This window comes from Neovison vison, chromosome X, assembly GCF_020171115.1.
Source record: "Neovison vison isolate M4711 chromosome X, ASM_NN_V1, whole genome shotgun sequence".
NCBI classification, from domain to species: Eukaryota; Metazoa; Chordata; class Mammalia; order Carnivora; family Mustelidae; genus Neogale; species Neogale vison.
Window position 1 is genome coordinate 7,436,927 of NC_058105.1, and position 21,470 is coordinate 7,458,396.

At 45.4% G+C, this 21,470-nt stretch overlaps 2 protein-coding genes across 4 annotated transcripts in view; one reads left to right on the top strand and one right to left on the bottom strand.

The window, feature by feature from the left end:
• Nucleotides 1-3,638: 3,638 nt before the first annotated feature.
• On the bottom strand, nt 3,639-7,765 carry CETN2 (centrin 2). Its single transcript, XM_044235676.1, has 5 exons — nt 7,652-7,765; nt 6,566-6,724; nt 6,114-6,242; nt 4,657-4,794; nt 3,639-4,218 (listed from the first exon to the last, which is right to left on the bottom strand). The coding sequence occupies exons 1-5, from the start codon at nt 7,748-7,750 to the stop codon at nt 4,129-4,131; spliced, it is 615 nt and encodes a 204-aa protein (XP_044091611.1). The 5' UTR covers nt 7,751-7,765; the 3' UTR covers nt 3,639-4,128.
• Nucleotides 7,766-7,915: 150 nt separating this feature from the next.
• NSDHL (NAD(P) dependent steroid dehydrogenase-like) overlaps nt 7,916-21,470 on the top strand; it is a 30,102-nt gene continuing 16,547 nt past the window's right edge. For 2 of the 3 annotated variants that reach the window (XM_044235673.1, XM_044235675.1), the window contains exons 1-3: nt 7,916-8,022; nt 17,067-17,177; nt 20,315-20,473. In XM_044235673.1, the coding sequence (XP_044091608.1) occupies nt 17,106-17,177; nt 20,315-20,473 (231 nt within the window). In that variant the 5' untranslated portion in view covers nt 7,916-8,022; nt 17,067-17,105. Of the gene's footprint in view, nt 8,023-10,398; nt 10,431-17,066; nt 17,178-20,314; nt 20,474-21,470 lie in introns of those variants that run through there. The other variant, XM_044235674.1, reaches the window with a different exon arrangement.

The window sequence follows — 21,470 nt, forward strand, 5'->3', positions numbered from 1 at the left end:
GAAAAGGGGAGGAGAGGGTCAGTGGTGTTCCTCCTTCGCAGCTGGGATCAATGCAGACTGACCACTTCTGCTGCAGATGAACATGTGCAACGGTCCAGTGACCTCTGGATGTTGAGCTGAGCGGGTCCTGAGACGTGGAGCGAAGAAGGGAGCGAAGAAGGGAGCCACTTGCTACAGCACAGCGGCCAGGGAGGACTCAGAAAAAGGGAGCACCAGTGGAGGAACTGGCTCTGTGAGAGAGTGAGCAGTTCTAGTCCAAGGGACATTTCGGTGTATAGTGAGAGGACTGTGCAGGCGCGGCAGAGCTGTAAACGTCGGTAAAGTGCTGCTTCGAGTGTGTTATTCCCTCTGAGCCGGCTGCCAAAACTCTTAGTATTTGAAAGTGTGACAAAAACAAGCATTTAAAATCTGACAGAAGGGGCACCCGAGTGGCTTGGTCGGTTAAGCCTCTGCCTTCAGTTCAGGTCACGATCCCAGGATCCTGGGATGGAGTCCTGCATTGGGCTCTGTGCTCATCGGAGAGTCGGCTTCTCCCTCTGCTTTTCCCCCCGCTTGTGTTCCCTCTCTCGCGCTCTCTCTCTGTCAAATAAATAAATAAAATCTTTAATAAATAAAATAATAAAATAAAATAAAATCTGATAAAAGATGAACAGGGCAGCGAATGTAGGTCTCTGCCCTTTAATGCCCTGTCAGCCTCCTGGCTCCAGCATCAATTCCATGTGTGAAAGACAGGGATTGAGCTACCTCCTTTCTTTCAACACCTTTCTGAGACAGCTTTTACTTCTATGGAGCCTGACTACGGCTGTCAGTTAGAGCAGCTGTTCTAGCAGTTGGAACACGTCGGAGCAAAGAAAAGACTATTCCACCAGAAGGTCCTTTCAAGAAAGTTCATTATATCCCTGAGTTACTAGGGAGGCCCACGAGGCCCAACAGGAACTGACTGCTCCTTTTCCATCCCTCCCCTAACCATGTCCCTGGATCTCTCTGCTGCATCGTCATAGGAACTGACCCCAGCTCCCTCTCCATCCTCACTCCTACACCCCTACACCTCTCTGTCCCGGCTCCATATGAAGGCATAGCCACATCCCTGCCACCTCCCTAAGACTCTCCCTGGTCAGTCGGACATCAGCCAACGTCAGCTGCCTCTCCTTGCTGATATGCAGCTCAACATGAAATGCTGTCTCTTGCTCTCCACCCTACCACACTCTCCTGCACTTCCCTACTCCACCCTCACGTGAACTAACCTCTGCTCTCCTTCTCCTTAACTCCACACGAAGGAATTTCTTCCCCCGCTTCCCTTCTCTTCCCTCTCCCCCACCCCCCACCCCGCTCCTGAACCAATCTCTGTGCTATGTCGTTTCCCACCTGCACTCCCCTGCAGCTTCCTCCTCCGGCCCCACATGCATGGACCTCTGCTCCCCCCAAGCCTCCAAGCCTCTAGAGGCCTGGGCTATCTATATAGAAACTAGCCCTTGCTCCCTCTCTCTCTCCCCCCAACCTGAATCACTCTTTCCTGACCTCATGGCCTGGCTGTGGTCCCTCCACTTCCCAACCCCTTCTCGCTCTCCGTGATCTTTCTAATTCTTCCCCAGCTGAACTGATCTCTCCCACCGCCCTACTCTCCATACATCTCTCTAGTAGACTCTTGCTCCCTTTCTCCGTTCCCAACGTCCTCCATTCCACCCCAGCTCTGTAGATCCTCCCTGTGAACTGAGTAGGCAGAGTAGTCGGACTCTCCCTCCCTGTCCATCCTCCACCCTCCACATCTTACCTAAGTACTCTGACCTTTCCCTGGTCTGGCCTCACAGAAACTTCTACTTCTCTGTCCCCACCCCCTGCCACCTCCCTTACACTTCTTGGTCCAACCCAACCTGAGCTGACTCTGCCCCCTCCCTCCCCATTATCCGACACCTGCTCTACAACTCTTGACATCATCTGCACCATCACCGACCTCCCCTACCATTTCTTCCCTATCCCCTCCAGTCCCTTCAACGATCTGGTCCAGCCCTTCATAAACTGACCCCAGCCCTCTCTCCATCCACATTGCCCTGCCCCCTTGCAGCTCTCTTCTCTGCCTCCGCATGAAGCAGTCCCAGCTGACCCTCTCCCCATATTCTTGACCCCCATGTGACTCTCTGTTCCAGTCCCACAGCCACTGATCTGTGCTGCTCCCTCTGTCCCAAACCCTTCCACTGAGCAATGGCAAACCTATTTTAAAATGGCTGGCAGGCACCAATGTGAGTACCTTATGCTTGTTTTTAACCTTAAGGATAACAGATTACTTATCACTCTCCCTTCCCCCAATATCCCTCACTCTATTTCATTTGTGAGAACATTAAGGAGCAGGAGATAAGAATGTTTCCAGGGTGACAGTTAACAGTAAAATGGGAAGTAGGGCCCAGTCTTCTCACTCCTTTCCAATATTGTATGTCTTTTATCAGATCATGTGCCTCTTATTAGAAAACAGCAATATGAAAAAGGTCAAACCCTCCAGGTAAATGCTGTCAACTCAGCTCTGGGGAACAATAAACATAAAGCCTCACAGACCTAACCCTAACCCACACCTAACAAAGCCACGTGACAATGACACCAAGGAAATGAGACTGAAAACAAACAGTTTTGAAATTCCTTCTTGGCCCTTTGTGTGAGTCTGCCTTGGGTCCTCAGTGACTCTGACTTAAGCACAACTCTTCTCCCCACTATGCAGACAAGGAACCTAAGGCACTTGAGGGAGTTTGTCCCCGATTACCCAGCCAGAAAGTGGTGGAGCCCATGAGAGAACCCAGGTCTGACGCTACTACTCTAGGCTCCCCCCTACCACACCCCAGTGTTTCTCAGGGAATGATCCCTCTGCAGACATGTCTGGAGGGTTCCCAAGTCCTTCAGGGTGCCAGTGCCCAGGGATGAGGCCCAGAGCAGTACCTCTTTACCTGCTCCCCATGTAAGGGTACCACGTGAAATACAGAAAACCCAAGTCAAGTTAAATTTCAGATCAACAGTGGATAAATAACAAAAAGTCCAAATGGGATATACTTATACTAAAAAAACTGATCTGAAATTCAAATGGATTAGGTGTTCTCTTTGCTATCTGTATCAGACAACCCCACCCTGGGATTAGGATGTCCTCAGAGTTTAAAACCTATTCTCTCCCTCTACAGGTTTTCCATTTCCCCTTGACCCTTCCTGTTCCTCACCCAGTCTGGGGCAAAGACTTTAATTTTATCTGCCAGGGCTTCTCTTATAGGCCATGCCATGCAGGGCCCAGAGGAGGCTGGGCAAGGTCACTCAGCCCAACCTAACACTGAGGTCTGAGACACTGACCACAGGCTGGCTGAGTATAACCTACTGTCATAGTGTCCCCAATTTGTCCAAGTACAAATTACCAATAGGACTCTCAGCCTTATACTTTGCCCAAACTCTTGTTAAGGCAGCATTTAGCTGTAGATAAATGGAAATTCTGCTACTTTTAACCCTGACAAATTCCCAAGGCAAGAAACAATTTAATAGTAAAGGTTGGTTTCATTTCCTGCCCGTGGGCTGGGAAGGACTTGGGGACCTACCAGGCTGCCTTCGACACAGTGGTTTAGAAGATGAACTCACAGTCAAGGCCAAAGAACTCATCCCTAGAGAACAGAAGCTTAAAATAAGAAAGGCTTTATTTTTAAGACAAAGCAAATAGCACAAATACACATCCAAATGCACGTGAGTAGGTTCACTGGGTTTTATAAAAGAGAAAGCTGTACTCAGCTGTCAGTTATAACTAGAAACATCAAGGAGATGCCCCTTGCTTCTGGTGGCATGGGTACAACATGTGCTTGTCTAAGAAGTCATTCTGTGGTGGCATCAGTGTGGAAATGCATGAACGAGTGAGGTGATTAAAAGGCAGGAGTGCAGGTGGGTGAAAGCTTTAAGACCCTTTTCACCACCCTAATGTGCTCTTGTTCTGCTCTGAGGAATTGAAGCAATCAGCAGATCACCTTACAAAGAACTTAAATGTCAAAGAACACTTTCAGGTACCTAAAAGAGATCCAAGATTGTTACTGAAGTCATACAGGGAGGTGAGTAGGAGAAAATAGTTTATGTTCTCAAAACCCAGGTTTCACACAACATGAAAAGAAGAGACTGATCTCAGTAAAGGCTGGTCTTTTTCATGATGCGCAGGAACTCCTGCTCGTTGACTTCTCCATCTCCGTCTCGATCAGCCTCATCGATCATTTCCTGCAGGATAATGAAGAATCAGCTTAGATTAATTCATAAATGTAACTAAATTATGACTGAGCAGTAGGTCTTTATAATGTCACATGAATAGATGGTTGCGGTCCACCCAATGCAAATAATGCACTTTTTGTAACAGCTTGGCTACCAAAAAGTTATTTAAAAATCAAGCAATACTTTGTCACACATGTCATCTAGAAGGGAACCTGAAGATCATCCTGACCAGGGGAATTCCTAAAACCTAAAATAGTAAGAATGTATCTGTGTGCATTTTTCTGGGAGTGGGGCCCATAGGTTTGTCACACTATCAAAGGAGAAATTAAGTGGTCAACAGAGGGGTGAGGGAACACCACTTTCCCTTCACACTAGGGCTCACATCAGAGAAAATAAAACTCGGGGGCTCCAAGCAGGAATTGAAGTCCAGTCTGATGCCTTACAAACCTGCAACTCCTCATCGGTGAGGTTCTCACCCAACTCCTTGGCCACGCGCTTTAGATTTTTGAATGATATCTTCCCAGTTTCATCATCATCAAAGAGCTTGAAGGCTTTCAGAATTTCTTCTTTGGTATCTTTTTCAGACTTAACAAGTAAATCAGAAAACACAGGGGCAATCAGTCATGCGACCGCCCCACTGCCACCTCACCCCTTCACACGGTCTTGATGATAGCCTTCGTCACAGAAGTCTTAGCTCACCGGAGATCGAACATCATCCCAGGTAGAAGAGCACAAAGTCAGTGATGTTATTATAAAAAAAAAAAGAAATATAAAGGATTGACTTAAAACATTCCTTCTGTACAAACCAAAGAGAAATAGGAGTAGAGGGTAGAGTTAAAGCTAGGGGAAAATACACCGCTTAAGCTGGTGGAAGGGACCCTCTTGGCAGGGGTAGGGAGATGCAGGGAGGACAGAGAGGGCCATTTAACTTGTTGTGGGACTGCAGAGAGTTCCTGGGATCCCAAGTACTCTAAGAGGAAGAAAGAAAAATCTCCAAGAACTCAAACTCCAGAAATTCCTGAAAAGTAGCTGGAGATAGAGAGAACCCCTCTAATAAGAGCAGTCGGGGAACCCACCTTCAATGTGGGAACGGCTTTACTAGGTACAGAAAGTTAAGCTTCCTGATCTCTTAAATTAGTACACACACACAAAATACAGGTAGGATTAGATGTTTTCAAAGCAACAGAATTATCACGGGAACAGTCCCGTGACCTGAGACACACGTGGAGCTACTTTTCCGCAGGCGAGTCAAGCAGCTGAGCCACACAAGACAGGAGCCAGAAAGGCAATGAAGGAGCAATGGCTCATGGGGCGCATAAACACACAGCCTGGGCGGGGCGGTGACATGCGGGGGAGTGAAGTGGCTTTTTCAGGTCACGTTGTCTTTCTTGACCCGTTGGATCCTGTAAAATGGTGACATCTGAGGGACTAGACAATGAGTGAAAGTGCTGAATGGCCAATTCCCGGTGCAGGAAAAAACACAGCTGTCGAGGTAACCTGTCCTCAGGCTAAAGCTTCGCAGAATAAACGAGAGAGAACAGAATTTTGACCTTTAAAGTATAGGCATTTCATCTTGTCAGGCAGTGCAATATTGCTGGCGTTTATAGCATTTCCTGCTTGTGCGTGTCACAGTGACATATCAGTTGGAGAAAAATAATCACAAGAGTGACAGCGCTCATACTCTTATGAGTTTACAGAGGGTAAGCTGACTTTTCCTGTGATTCTGCGGCCTTGAAGAAAACCAAGTAGAATGTAAGCATCCTGTCAGTCATCAGTACTATACTTTCTCAGCTGAACCCTCCAGTCTGTATCACGTTTTCTTTAGTGAAGACATTTTTATACCTAGATTCAAATTTGTTCACTACTATGCATGGAAAATATGCTAGTTATCCCAGCTAACTTACCATTTTCTGAGTCATCACAGTCAAAAAGTCACTGAAGTTCATTTTTCCCGTCCCTTCCTTATCAATTTCACTTATCATTTTCTTGATCTCTTCTTTCTTGGGTTCAAAGCCCAGAGCCCTCATCGCCACCTACAATGAAAACAGGACCATCTCAATAGACACAACTAACCCTTGCAGGAGCAAAAATGAGAGCACGGAGAGTATCAAGCCAGCATCTGGCACAATCAAGTTGAAATGATTGGGAAATACTACAACATTATGCAGATTGATATCTGTGCTCAATTTCATTTTATAACACTTGAGGTAAGTAAAGACCGAAAACAGCATAGTACATCGTCCGCTGATACTTTTTGCAGGGATAAGAGGGCAAAAGGGGGAGAACAGTGACAGGGAAAGAAGATGAAGAAGTAGAGGAAAGACAAGGCAGCACAGTGGGAATGTAAAGGGCTTGCCTTAAGTTCCTTAACATCTATGGTCCCAGTCCCATCCGCATCAAAGAGGTCAAAAGCTTCCCGGATTTCCTGCTTCTGCTCTTCAGTGAGCTCTGGCTTAGGACTCATCCTTTTTCGCTGGGCAGACGATGCCATGCTTGCCTTCTTAAAGTTAGAGGCCTTTAGATATTTTACAAACATTGAAGCACAATATTATGTGATACAATCCATATTTACATAAAATAATTACAAAGTGTTTTAACAATATTTACACCAAGCAATTCCAAAGCTTTGCTTAACAGAAAGTGCAATGCTTTACTGGAAAGAACAATGACTCTTTCCATGCACATCTATCCTTCCCTCTTCTTTCCTGTTGTTTCTAGAAGCAAGGAGACCCTTTGTTCCTTTGGACATCTTTTATTGAAAATCATCTCCAAAGAGATCCAGCCAAGGAGCTGTGGATAACTGTACAGATAATCAGCTACCCTTGAGTTGGGGGACCCTAATTCTGGATATGTCCTTATAACACCCGCTTGCAGTATTCCACTTCTTTCTATGTACTCCGACTTTGTGATTACTTCTACATCTCGCCAAATATTACTACGTAGCTAAGGTATATATTCTGCCAATACCGAATAATAAAACTCAATCCACTCGACACATCTGTGCCTCCTTCAAGAAGCTTAAACGTCTCCCAATTGTCCCTGTACTTATTTAGAATGCACGTTAACAAACATAATAAACCTCCCCCGGTTCTGTGGGTAAACTTCGGTAGCGCAAGGCGGCCCGCAGGAGGGTCTGAAGGGTCTGAGCATGCGGGTAACCCGAGTATTCTTTGACCAAGGGCGGTCACCGAGGGGGCTGGCAGGGGAAGGCCAGGGGAGCCCGAGGGATGGGTGGGCGCAGAGTGGATGAAGGGGAGGCAGCGGACAATCACAGGCCCAGGTGGACGGCCAGCGTCTCTACCCTACCCTTCCGGGAAAGAGCTCAGAGGAAGTAGGGTCACTCCAAAGCCGAGAACGGCGCCGGAGAGCTGCCAGGGCCAGCTGAGGCCTGGGAAGAGCTCAGCCTCTGGGCGCGGGGCACCAGAGGGCGGCCCCCACTCACCATTGCCGATGGACTCCGCGGGCCGTTGTTACGGCAACCGACGTACACACTGATTCGGCGCTGTTCCCACCGTCCCGCGCGCGGGGCGCCGCTCCCCATTGGCGTAGGGCTGTGGTGGGCGGGTCTAACCGGACAAGCGCCAGGCGCGGGGCTCGGGGGCTGCGCGCTCCCTGCAGAGACCTGGCTTCATTGGGCAGGATCATGTTCTGAGCACCGATTGGTTGAGCTGGCACCGAGCTGAGCCAATCCTCTCGGCGGAGGCATCTCGGCAGATCCTCTGCTCATGCGGGCGGGGAGAAAAAGGTGGCCGCCAAGGCCGGAGGTCTTTCGGTGCGAACGCCGAAGTCGCGCAGGGCGTCACCTACGGACGGGTAAGGATCGCGACCTCATCCTTGGAGGCTGCCTTTCTAACGGCTGCTGGGTGGGAGAGTAGGGGACTGGGTGGGGCCTATCGGTCGAGACTTTCTGAATTAGGGACCGAGGGGCCGGAGAAGACCGTGACCTTGCGTGAGACTGTGCTCAAGGGGCATCCGAGACCCAGAGAAGGGAACGGGCATGTCACAGAGTTTTAACCCTAAACACTCGGCCGAGACAATGTTGTGAGCAAAGTCACACAAGAGTTTTGGAACTGAGAGGTTTTCTGTTTTTATTTTTTTACTTTATTTTATTGTGGGTTTTTTTTTTTTCCATCATGATAACTGCACTCTTTACTCCCTATCACCTGTGTAACTCATCCCCTCGCCTGCTTCCCCTCTGGTGACCATCACTGTTTTCTCTCTAGTTAAGAGCCTGTTTGTTGGTATACCTCTCTTTTTGCCCCCCTCCCATGTTCACTAGTTTTGTTTCTTAAATCCCACATATGACTGAAATCATATGATATTTGTCTTTCTCTCCTATATTTCACTTAGCATAATATTCTCTGGCTACACCCATGTCATTGGAAATGGCAAGATTTCATTCCTTTTGATGGTTGAGTAATATTCCAGAGTGTACATAGACCATGTCTTCTTTATCCATTCATCAGTTACTGCACACTTGGACTATTTCCATATCTATCATAAATAATGCTATAAACATCAGTGTGCATGTATCCCTCTGAATTTTTATTTTTGTTCTTTGGGTAAATACCCAGTAGCGCAATTATTGGATCATAGGGTAGTTCTAGTTTTAATTTTTCTTTCAACATTTTATTTATTTGACAGACACACAAGATGAGAAAGGGAGAGAGAGAGGAAGGGACGCAGACTCCCTACTGAACAGGGAGCCCGATGCAGGGCTTGATCCCAGGATTCTCGAATCGTAACCTGAGCCGAAGGAAGACGCCTAACGACTGAGCCACCCAGGCACCCCTGTAGTTTTAATCTTTTGAGGAATGTCCATACGGTTTTCCACAGTGGCTGCACCAGCTTGCATTCCCACCACTACCGCGAGAGTGTTCCCCTTCCTCCACATCCTCGCCAACACCCGTTTCTTGTGCTGTTGAGTTTAGCCATTCTGGAAGCTGAGGTGATCCCTTATTGTAGTTTTGATTTTTGCATTTCCCTGATGACAGGTGATGTTCAGGATATTTTCGTGTGTCCGTTGCACATTTGGATGTCTTCTTTACAGAAATGTCTGTTCTTGTCTTCAGCCCACATTTTAATTAGATTATTTGCGGATTTTTGGAGGTTGTGTTGTACAGTTCTTTATATATTTGAATATGAGCCCTTTATCCGATGTGTCATTTGCAGATATCTTCTCCCATTCCGTAGGTTGCCTTTTAGTTTTGTTGATTATTTCCTTTGCCAGTCAGAACCTTTTTATTTTGATGTAGTCCCAAGTTTATTTTTGCTTTTATTACCCTTGCCTCAGGAGACCTACCAGAAAAATTTGCTGTAGGCCGTGTCAAAAAGATTACTGCCTGTGCTCTCCTCAAGGATTTTTAGGGTTTCAGGTCTCACATTTACATCTTTAATCCAAAGTTCAAGTTTATTGTTGTGCATATTATGAGAAAGTGCTCCAGTTTCATTCTGCTGCGTGTGGCTGTCCAGTTTTCCCATCACCATTTGTTGAAGAGACTATCTTTTTCCCACTGGACATTCTTTCCTGCTTTGTCATAGAGCAATCGACCACATAGTTGTGGGTTTATTTCTGGGTATTCGATTATGTTTTATGGATCTGTGTGGCCTATTTTAATACCAGTACCATACTGTTTTAATTACTACCATTTTGTAATGTAACAAAATCTGGGATTACGATACCTCCGGTTTTGTTTGTTTATTTTCAAGATTGTTTTGGCTACTCGAAGTCTTTTGTCATTCCACACAAATTTTAAAATTGTTCGTTCTAGTTCTGTGAGAAATGCTGTTGGTTGTTTGATCGCGATTGCATTAAATGTGTAGATTGCTTTTGGGTAGTATGGACATTTTAATAATATTTGTTTTTCCCACCCATCAAAATGGAAAGTCTTTCCATTTTTTGCGTCATCTTGAATTTCTTTCATCACTTTCTACAGTTTTCAGAGTACGGATCTTTCACCTTTTTGCACAGTATATGCATATAACCATCTACAGATTTCTTTTCTTTTTTTTTAAAGATTGTATTTATTATTTATTGGACAGACAGAGATCACAAGTAGGCAGAGAGGCAAGCAGAGAGAGAGAGGAGGAAGCAGGCTCCCTGCTGAGCAGAGAGCCCGACGTGGGGCTCTATCCCAGGACCCTGGGATCATGAGCTGAGCCGAAAGCAGAGGCTTTAATCCACTGAGCCACCCAGGCGCCCCGATCTTTCACCTTTTTGTGTAAGTATATTCCTAGATAGTGGATTGTTTTGGTGCAATTGTAAATGGGATTGTTTCATTAATTTCTCTTTCTGTTGCTTCATTATTGGTACGTAGAAATGCAACAGATTTCTGTACATTAATATTGTATCCTGTGACATTATTGAATTCATTTATCAGTTCTCATAGTTTTGGGGTGGACTCTTTATAGGGTTTTCTATATGTAGAATGTCATCTGTAAACAGTGAAAGTTTTAGCTCTTCCTTGCCAATTTGGATGCCTCTTTCTTCTTTCTGTTGTCTAATTGCTGTGGCTAGGACTTCGAGTAATATGTTGACTAAAGTGACAAGACTGGACATCCTTGTCTTCTTGTTCCTGACCTTAGGAGAAAAGCTATCAGTTTTTCCCCATTGACTATGATGTTAGCTGTGTGTTTTCCATATAAGGCCCTTAATATATTGAGGCATGTTTCCTCTAGACCTACTTTGTTGAGGGTTTTTTTTTTTCTTTAATCATGAATGGGTGTTGTACTTTGTCAGATGCTTTTTCTACATCTGTTGAAATCATCATATGGTTTTTATCCTTTCTCTTATTCATGTGATCTGTCGTGTTGATTGATTTGCAAATACGGAACCACCCTTGCGTCCCAGGAATAAATCCCACTTGATGGTGGTGTATGATTTTTTTTTAATGTATTGTTCAATTTGGTTTGCTAAGGTTTTATTTAGGATTTGTTGCTTCTACATTTGTGAGAGATACTAGCCTGTTCTCTTTTTCTGTGCTGTCTTTATCTGGTTTTGGCATCAGGGTGACACTGACCTCATAGAATGAATTTAGCAGTTTTCCTTCTCCTTGTATCTTTTGGAATAACTTGAAAAGAGTAGGTCAGATCTACCTTATGAAGCTCTCTGGTCTTGGATTTTTGCTTGTTCAGAGTTTTTTGATTGCTGATTGAATGTCATTGCTGGTAATTGGTCTGTTCCAATTTTCTAATTTTTCCTGCTTCGTTTTGGTAGGTTATATGTTTCTAGGAATTTACCCGTTTCTTCTGAGTTGTCCAGTTTGTTGGTACACAGGTTTTCATAATATTCTATTATAATTTTTTGTATTTCTCTGATGTCGGTTGTCATTTCTCCTCTTTCATTAGTGATTCTGCTTACTTGGGTCCTCTCTGTTATCGATGAGTCTTGCCGGAAGTTTATTAATTGTGTCGATCTTGTCAAAGAACCAGCTCCTGGTTGCATGCATGCTTGGCGGATTACAAGGAGGGTGTGCAAGGGTATGGGCCGAAGCAGGGGAGCTCGAGATCCAGGATCTGCCCTCTGCAGCTAGCCCAAGGTAAGAGGGTTCCCAGCCCTTCTGGGCATTGGGGCATTATTTAGGGAGGCAGGGGACAGCATAAGTTTCTCAGGCTGAGAAAGGCATGCAATATATTAGCATCCATTAAGTGAAAGTGTTTGCTGACCCTTTGCCCTTCTTTCCCGGGACTACTGAGTAAAGTCCACACTCAGCCTGGCATCTGAGCCTCGGGCCCAGTTTTGCCTCTGCCAGTCCTTGGACATGGCGTCTCGCCATACCCTGCTTCCCAGTCCGCGTGTGGGGTGGTAGCCTGGCAGAGCAGAGAAAACCATCCCAAGTGCTGCCTTGGCTGTGTAACATCAGCATGACTTTCGCCAAGTGTGCTGACCTCTCTAAGCCTGGGTTTCTCCTTGCTTTGGGGATCTTAATGGCCTCATATATTTAGATTTGAAAGGACTTGACATCTGGCAGCTTTTTGATCGGCTCTTTCCCCTTCCGGGCACGCCCAAAGCCTTAGACTTGGGTCAGATCCCTTCTCCACACTCCAGCCAGAGTGATGCTTCTGATCTTAACACTCACCCTGCCTGCAACTTCCTGGAGCTCCCCCATATCCTCTTGGTGTAACCCCTTAACCTGACACACAGCCCCTTTTTGTTCTCAACCTTGTTCCCAGTCTTGCTTCACACTCGCTGTGACACAGCTTGTCACAGTTGCCAGAATATGCTGGCTCTGTGTCATCATCTTGTCCCTTCCATCCCTGGCCATGGAATGTCTTTCAGGACACCCAAGCCCTGTTTGACTCACTCCTCCAGGGCCTTGAGAACTTGGCCTAGGGCTCACCGTGGGCAGCCCCCTTGCTCCAGGTGTACCTTCATCAGAGCTCAGAAGCGCTTCCACGGTGTTCCGCTGAGTCTGTCTCCCATACTACATCGTGGGCTTCCTGTGTCCTGTGCAGGTCCTGCTTGGCGGTGGCCAGCATTCAGTGAGTGAGCCAGACTTATTTAAGGAACTCACCAAGGAGAGAAGATACACCAGGTGGAGGGATCACCATAAGACAAAGCTTGCAAGCGTGCTGATGGTTTTCTCAGGGGCCACCTCAAATTCAAAGCCAAGGCCTTTCTGTGTCCTAAAAAATAGACAAGCAGGGAGACGAATGACTGACAGAAACAGCCAGATACCTCAGATCTGTGAAAGGACAAGATTGCGCTAATTGAGTCCTTTAAGGAAGAACATTTTGCCTTGATTCCTGTTTGCAGTTTTCTTGTGCACACAGGCATTTTCTGTCCACAGACTAGAGTGGTTAACTTGCGGCTCGCCGCATCTTAGCTTCCAGCTCTGACTCCATGGAGGACAGCAGGCAGGGTTCTTCCGAATTGCTCTGAATTTCATCTTGACAAAGAAGCTGCTCTCCCATGTTTTCAAAGGAGAAAACACTTGTCTTTCTGTCTGGTTTGAAGTGGACAGGCTCTCTCTTCCTTTTGCCTCCAGAACAGTTGTTGGGACCTTGCCTCAGCAGGAGGGAGGAGACTGGGCTCGCTTGGTCTCTTCCTAGATTTTTTTTTTTTAGTTCAAGGCTTTGTCCCAATGTGTATGGCGGGCATACATACTGGTTTTTAATGGGTTCAAAGACATAACTTTGTAAAGGAGACAGACTTGAGGCTTCTGATATGTGAATCTTAACAATCCATGTTGCTCTTTGGGGTCTTATGTTTCCCAATCAGAGCTGTTCTGAGCCCATTTCTAGAGGACAGTGGGTGGCATCAAGTACATTTTATCACCATCCGTGTCCAGAATTCTTCATCTTGTGGAACTGAAACTGTACCTGCCAAACACTTACTCCCCAATTCCCCTCTCCTCCCAGCTCCGGGCACCCACCATTGTACTTTCTTTGTGTTTAAATTTAACTCTTATAAATACCTCATATAAGTAGAATCGTGTAGTACTTATCCTTTTGTGACTGGCTTATTTCACTCAGCATAATGTCTTCAGAGTTCATCCATGTCATTGCATATTATAGAATGTCCTTCCTTTTTAAGGCTGAGTAGTATTCCATTGTGTGGTTGGGCCACATTTCCTTTATCTCTTCATCTGTCGAGGAATATTTAGGTTGTTTCCATCTTGACCATTGTGAATAGTGCTGTAATGAGCAAAGGAGGGCTACTGTTTATCTCTTCAGATCCTGGTTTAGTTCTTTTGGATCTATACCCAGGAGTAGAATTACTGTATCATATGGTAGTTATATTTTTAATTTTGTGAGGCTCTTTTATAACATTTTCCATAGGAGCTGTACCATTTTGCATTCCATCCAGCACTGTGCAAGGCTTCCAATTTCTTCACATCCTCACCCACACTTCTCTTTTGACTTTTTTTTTAAAAAAAAAACTTTTATTTATTTATTTATTTGACAGACAGAGATCACAAGCAGGCAGAGAGGCAGGCCGAGAGAGAGGGGACGAAGCAGGCTCCCCACTGAGCAGAGAGCACAATGCGGGGCTCAATCCCAGGACCCTGAGATCATGACCTGAGCCAAAGGCAGAGGCTTTAACCCACTGAGCCACTCAGGCGCCCCATCTCTTTTGACTTTTTGATAACAGCCATTGTGAGTGAACAGGAGTGAAGTGATACCTCATTATGGTTTTGATTTGCATTTCCCTAATGATTAGTGACACTGAGCATTTTTTCATGTACCTGTTGGCCATTTGTATGTCTTCTTTGACTATTCAAGTCCTTAGCCCATTTTTTAAAAACCCTTATTAGATATATGGTTTGTAGATGTTTCCTCCCCTTACGTAGTTGCCAGAATTTGCTTCCTTTTTAAGGCAGAATAATACTGCATTTTGTTTATCTATTTATCCACTGATGGACCCTTGGGTCACTTCTACCTTTGGGCTCTTGTGAGCAGTGGTGCCAGTGAACAGGGGTGTACAATCATCTGTTCAAATTCCCACTTTCAGTTTTGGGGGCTGTATACCCAGACATTGAATTCCTTGGTCCTATGGTGATTCTATGTTTCATTTTTTGAGGAACCATATGCTGTCTCTCACATTCCCAACAGCAGTGCGCAAGAGTTCCAGTTTCTCCACAGCTTCACCCACACTTATCAATTTCTGTTTACTCGTTTTGTTTTTTTTATAATTGCCATCCTAATGGGTGTGAGGTGGTATCATTGTGGCTTTGATTTGCATTTCCCTAATCATTAGTGATACGGAACATCGTCTCGTCTGCCCATTGGCCATCTGTAAAGTATATCTTTTTTGAAGAAATGTCTGTTCGATCAGAGCTGTTCTTGGTGTTCATTTTAATCTGAGAGTATATCAAATGGGGGTTTAGGTTGGGGGGGGATCATCAGTGGAATCTGACTCATTTTCTGAGCTAGTCTTTGGTACCCTAGTCCCTAAAGACAACTAAAGTATCACCAACATTCTGAACTGGCTCATAGTGTTTACAGACTTTAAAGTGATTTGTATATAATTTGAGACAAAGTAGATTTGATTTTGTTTTTGCTTCTACAGGGGGTTGGTTTGCTGAGGATTGAGTGAGCGCTGTTTGAACGGTATGGATCATGGCAGCAAAATGCTTTCTTTTATCTCCCAGATCTTTCCCTAGAGATCAAGTGGGAAACAGGCTTAAAGGCTTCTGGCTTTTCTAACAGTACAGAGGATTATGGGATTGGCAGCTGTGCTATTTGGATTTCAGAACTGAAAGAATACTTGTTTTGATTTCCTATGGCTTCTGTAACAAACAGCCACAAACCCAGTAGCTTAAAACAGCAGAAATTTCTTCTCTCCCAGTTCTGGAGGCCAGAGGTCTGAAATGAAGGTGTCTACAGAGCCATGCTCCCTCTGAAGGCACCAAGGAAGGAAACTTCCTTGCCTCTTCTAGCTTCTGATGGCTCCAGGCACTCTTTGGCTCACGGCCATGTTACTGCAAAGACCAGCTGCCCTCTTGTTTCCTCCCGCTTCTTCAGGTATCTGGGAAATAGTGGGTATTGTGAGCAGAGCACTGGAGCAACCCACTGGCCCTCAGGGAAGCTCCTGCATTTTAGAGGGGTGTCTGCCTGGTAGGGAACAGAGGGGGTCTGCTGTGCATCTGGAAAGGTCATGAAAAGTGAAGTTTTGAAATACATTTTCCTGATAACTTCCATTATGATTTCAGAGATATGTTTGCCTAAAATGGTTCTCTTGGGACATAGAGGTTCATAATACCCATTTCAAGGCCATTTCATCCACCCACAAAATCATTTCCTACAAGGACGTGTGTGTGTGTGTGTGTGTGTCTGTATGTATGTATGTATGTATGTATGTATGTATGTATGTAAGTAACTAGCGGCATGGAATTGGACCGGAGCAGTCATGGTCTTCGAGATCCCGGCGGTGCCTGCCCGGCAGCCATCTTCTCACCAGGGAGTGTTCTCTGCATATGGCTTTTTGCAGGCAGTTCGATTGTTTTCTTTGTGACAGATTTCACCATCTCCAGATGTTAGGAAATCCATGACTTAAGTACATGGACCACTATAAAGAAAACAGGTGTAAGACCGAACACATCTAACGCAGACTGAGCACTGCTCTTGGTTTGCACGTCAGCGTTGTGGGCGCGTGCAGAGAGGAGCAGACCCTAAGGGCTATCGCAAAAGCTTCTCCTAGAAACCACGCCTCTGTTTGGCGGTGTGTGTCTTTGTCAGCCGATAGACTTCACTGTCTCCCGGTCGCGAGGTGCTCGGTGCTCACCATGCTGGGGCCACTTCCTGCGGGTTTTTGATGGTCGCAGACACTGGGTCCTTCCACACCTTGTCAGGGTGGCTTTCATCTCACCGAGAGGAAGAGCTCTGTCTCCTGTTACACTCTCGCCTTCCCAGCAGCCCCTGCCCTAGCGTCATGGGGAGGAGCACGTCGTCCGTTTAGGGGACACTCAGCAGCAGCAAGGAGACAGGTCGTGTCTAGTTTGTAGCAGGGCTGGCACCAGAGCCCGGGACTCCTAAGGTCTGTGCGTTTTGCCACCGTACCACCTCGGCGTCATGGTCAGTACAGACGAACAGGACGTCTGGAGCACGTGAGTGCCGTGGGGAAAGCTACAGTGCCACAGGTGTTCCTTTTGTTGTAAATGATGAATGAAGTCATTTAACTCACTTTTCACTCGGCCTCTAATCCAGGTGTATGGTGAGTTACGGGCCCAGTTACACCCTTGCATCAGAGGGAAGCCCATCCAGGAGTGGGAAGCAGAGGGCTTCCTTTAAAAGCAACAGCAGTGGTTCAGCTCTTTGTGAAAACTCGACGGGAATGGCATCCACAAAAACACGAACATCTAAAAGATATTTCAGTCTTGTAACATGAATGTCTCTAAATGTGTCTTTATGAATAGAAAACTTCCATCACAAGCATAACCATATTCGGAGCTGAAATGGACCAAGCATTTGATGAGCCAATGAGAGACCACATCACACGGACACATTGGACAGAAGACATTCCCAATGTAAGTACGACATGATAAAGACTAGCCAAAACCAGGTAAGGGGAAGGTCAAGCACACATACACTACCAGCAAACCATTGATACTAGCTGTGGGTCAAAAATTGTATTTGGTATGTTTATTTAATCAATCAGTGTTGACTTTTTATATAAGATACATATATATTTATTTAAGGTACCAGTTACTTACTGCTGTGTAACAATGTCAGAACGTAGTGGTTTCAACATCCATTTCTTTGTTCGTGATGCTGTGATTTGAGCAAGTGTCAGAAAAGACTTGAAGGAATTGTTAGGCCCCCGTGGAGGTTCTTTGTGTAGATCTGCAGATGTTGGCTTTGACTCTTTGACTCACTTTTAATGAATGCTAACACTTCAGAAATGAAATCACACTGAGGTAAAATGTGTTTGTATCGAATGTTAATAAATTATAGACGCCCAGGAGGTGCCCTGGACTACCAGGTCATCCTGTTCTTCGCACGTAGCCCAGAATAAAGCCTCTAACATGCCTCTGTTAGTTGAAGGCTAATGTGAGAGTCTAGTTGCCAAAGAAATGTAGATTCCAGTGGTTGTATCAATGGCGTTCTTTGTCACTGGCTGACTTGATAAGAAGTAGACGTTATAAATTTGAACTATTAAAATAAAAAGAATACTTTCATCTTACCTTACAATATATTCTATGTAAGACTTCTGAAAAGAGGCCCACTGCTAGCGATGAAGGAAAAACAGAACAGGTTAAAGAAACCCAGGGGCCTAAACCATTCTCTTAGCTCAAGATCATAGTGCAATTGAAATCATTCGGATGGCTTTCTTTTCTATTCTTAAAACTCTTTGCAAGATGTTGAGTTTGTAATTTCTCTGAGTAACCCATTCTTGTGTCTCACTACCTGATTTCAGTTTGGAGTGGTTAGAACACATTCCTTCTTGTCCTCTGTGCCCACTTCCTCTGCATCGTCGTTCGTGGCGGTAAAAAGCAAGTAGTTATCTCACACGATCTCTAACCATGTAGTATTACAGGTGTGATTGGAGCCATTGCCCCATTGCATACCTGACTTCTCTGAGATAAATGCCAGTTAAGTCCCCATCATTACAAAAGTCTCTCCCCTCCCTCCACATGCACATGCTCTCTCCTTCTCTCTCAGATAAATAAATCTTTTTTAAAAAAAGAATTGTCCACATTTAAAATCATGAAATGAAATTACACTGGACATAATAGAAAGATTATTTGATTTTTTAAAAATTAGACCATCAAACTTTGAAACAACTGTAACTAGAGATGCCAGATAATATAACCAAAATAATCTGAAATCCTTTGGGATGCTATCAAAACATGTCTAGTGTGAACACCTTTGGATTCAGGCAAACTTTTAGTAAACCGTGAAAAATCAGTTTGGGGAGCAGGGAGGCTTGGCGTTATCTAAAAAAACTACATTTTCCTGTACAGATGACTTGAGGAAAGGAGAAGGGGTAGCCCACATGAGGATCAAATGGAATTGCATAGTTTGTGTCCTGCAGAAAGTCAAAATTTGAGTCAGAGTGCAAATTATTTACTATGGTATGATGACATGTATATGGGAGTAATCAAAACAAAACCTAGACAGAAATGGGTTCAGGAGATCATTTGGGGGGGGGGGTGGAATGGCAAGGCTGGTTATTGTCAGTAGATTATGCAGGCCCGAACCAATGATGCCAAAGCTCCAGAGCCATCTCCAGGTGGCCCAAGGGACTCCAGTAAAGAAATAAATAGAGGGGTTGGTTGATTGTTTTCTAATCAGGAGCAGAATTTCTTTTTTAAAAAAAAAAAACCTTAATTTTATTTTTTTCATGTTCCAAGATTCATTGTTTATGCACCATACCCAGTGCTCCATGCAATCCGTGCCCTCCCTCATACCCTCCACTAGGCTCACCCAGCCCCCAACCCCCTCCCCTCTAAAACCCAGAATTTGTTTCTCAGAGTCCACAGTCTGTCATGGTTCCTCCCCCCCTCCAATTTCCCCCAACTCCCTTCTCTCTATCTCCCCATGTCCTCCATGCTATTTGTTATGCTCCACAAGTAAGGGAAACCATATGATAATTGACTCTCTCTGCTTGACTTATTTCATTCAGCATGATCTCTTCCAGTCCTGTCCATGTTGATGCAAATGTTGGGGATTCATCCTTTCTGATGGCTGAGTAATATTCCATTGTATATATGGACCACATCTTTAATGTCTTCCGTTTCCACATTCCCAGCTCTGATGAGCTTATGGAGAGAGAATGGGGATTTGTCATCTTCAGGAAGCCCAGATATGGTTTCCAAAAGACCCCCAAGGTGTGCCTTCAGAGACACTTGGAGCCGGCTCAATCAGCATGCAGCAGACGCAGTTTTCCACCGCCTCCCCGGTGTCAGAGTATTGAAGTGCCCGCATCTGGTGCTCTGTCCTTCCATTATCCCCAGTTAGCAGAATTGGAATGGAACTAAGAAAGGGCACAAGTTGCAAAAGCTGAAATGCAAACCCCACAGCTCTTCCTGATACCTCAACTTGCTCAGGGCTCAGAGAGGGAAAACAAAGTCCTGGGCCTGGCTGATTAACAGTTTGCTGATCCTCCCTGCAACCCCTCAGGAGATCCTACCAGACAGCAACAGTCTTGGATATACTAAGGCAGGGAGTGGGTAGGCATCAAGCCTGAAGTCATGCAGCCCAGACCTGGACTGGTTAGGGAGGGAAAGGCGCTTTGTCCCGTGAGCATAGAGACTTTGCTTTCTTCTCTCTGATGGTTTAAGTGGACATTGTCCTTTGAGTGGGTGGCATGTTGTTCTGTTTTGGTTCTGTTTCTTATGCCTTAGAAGTGCCCAGGGATCAGTTATTAGGAGCAAGAAGCTATAGCTTTGAGGTTTTTTGTATTGTCCAGTTTTGATCATTGGTAGTTTCATTCTTTCCGGAGATGCCTCCTGCTCCTTTCGTTAAATGTGCGGCGTGCATGCATGAGATCATCCAGTCCAGCCACATCTGTCTTGCTTTCATTTGCTCTCTCTCTCTCCTTCTTAACTGACCCCCGGAGATGAGGGCACCACTGGCAATAGAGCTCCAGAAGTTCAAACACCTGGACGCGCTTTGCAGCTTCCAGTGCTCACGTACCACCGACCACCCCTTCTTTCCGCAGGCCACTAAGTGCACAGTTATTGGAGGTTCTGGATTCCTGGGGCAGCACATGGTGGAGCAGTTGCTCGCAAGAGGCTACACTGTCAATGTGTTTGATATGCGGCAGGGGTTCGACAATCCCCGGGTGCGGTTCTTCCTGGGAGACCTCTGCAGCCAACAGGTAAGGCACCACCCAGCCTTGTCAGGGCTCCACAGGCCCCCAGCAGGAAACTACAGGCTTGCCCGACTCACAGTCAGCCACATTGTTTAAAAAAACAAACAAACATGTTTTTGAAAAATTTTGAAGTTACAGGAAAGAAGCTAACCCACGTTGGGTCAGTACAACTGGACTCTGCCGTGGTACTGGGAAAGCAGCCAAGCTCGGCACATAAATGAGTGGGTGTGGCCATGGGCCAGGACACCTTCATTTGCAAACAAAGTTGTCCGCCAGCTATAGCGTGCCTCTTGCTGTTCCAGAGTATTCCGTTGGCCTTGGGACAACATGGGTCAGGGCATGGACCCCCATGCAGTTGTAAATCTGTGTACAACTTTTGACTCCCCAAAAGCTTGGGGAGTCCCCAATAATCTCTTGGCCAGAAGCCTTGCTGATAACATAAACAGTCAATTAGCACACATTTTGTGTGTTGTATGTGTTATATACTGTATTCTTACAAGAAGGTAAACTACAGAAACGAAAATGTTATGAAGAAAAACATGAGGAAGGGAATTGAAACAAAAATTTGAAAAAGAAAACCATAAGGAAGAGAAAATACATTTATGGTACTGTACTGTATTTATGTAAAAACTACATATAAGGGGATCCGTGCAGTTCAGACTGTTCAAGGGTCCCCTCTAATGCCCAGAAGTGCAATTGCTGGGTTTCAGGAGGGTTTTTTTGGTTTTTTTGTTTTTTGTTTTTTTTTTAAAGATTTTTTTTTATTTATTTGTCAGAGAGAGAGAGGGAGAGAGAGCGAGCACAGGCAGACAGAATGGCAGGCAGAGGCAGAGACAGAGGGAGAAGCAGGCTCCCCGCCGAGCAAGGAGCCCGATGTGGGACTCGATCCCAGGACGCCGGGATCATGACCCGAGCCGAAGGCAGCCGCTCAACCAACTGAGCCACCCAGGCGTCCCTCAGGAGTTTTTTAAATTGAGATTTGCTTCACATTCTGTAAATATAA

Coding starts and splice junctions, on each gene's coding strand:
- CETN2 (XM_044235676.1), bottom strand. CDS start 7,750: ATGGGGAGCGGCGCCCCGCGCGCGGGACGGTGGGAACAGCGCCGAATC. Junction 6,725..7,651: donor CGCGGAGTCCATCGGCAATG/GTGAGTGGGGGC, acceptor AAATATCTAAAG/GCCTCTAACTTTAAGAAGGC. Junction 4,219..4,656: donor TCACCGATGAGGAGTTGCAG/GTTTGTAAGGCA, acceptor ATTATCCTGCAG/GAAATGATCGATGAGGCTGA.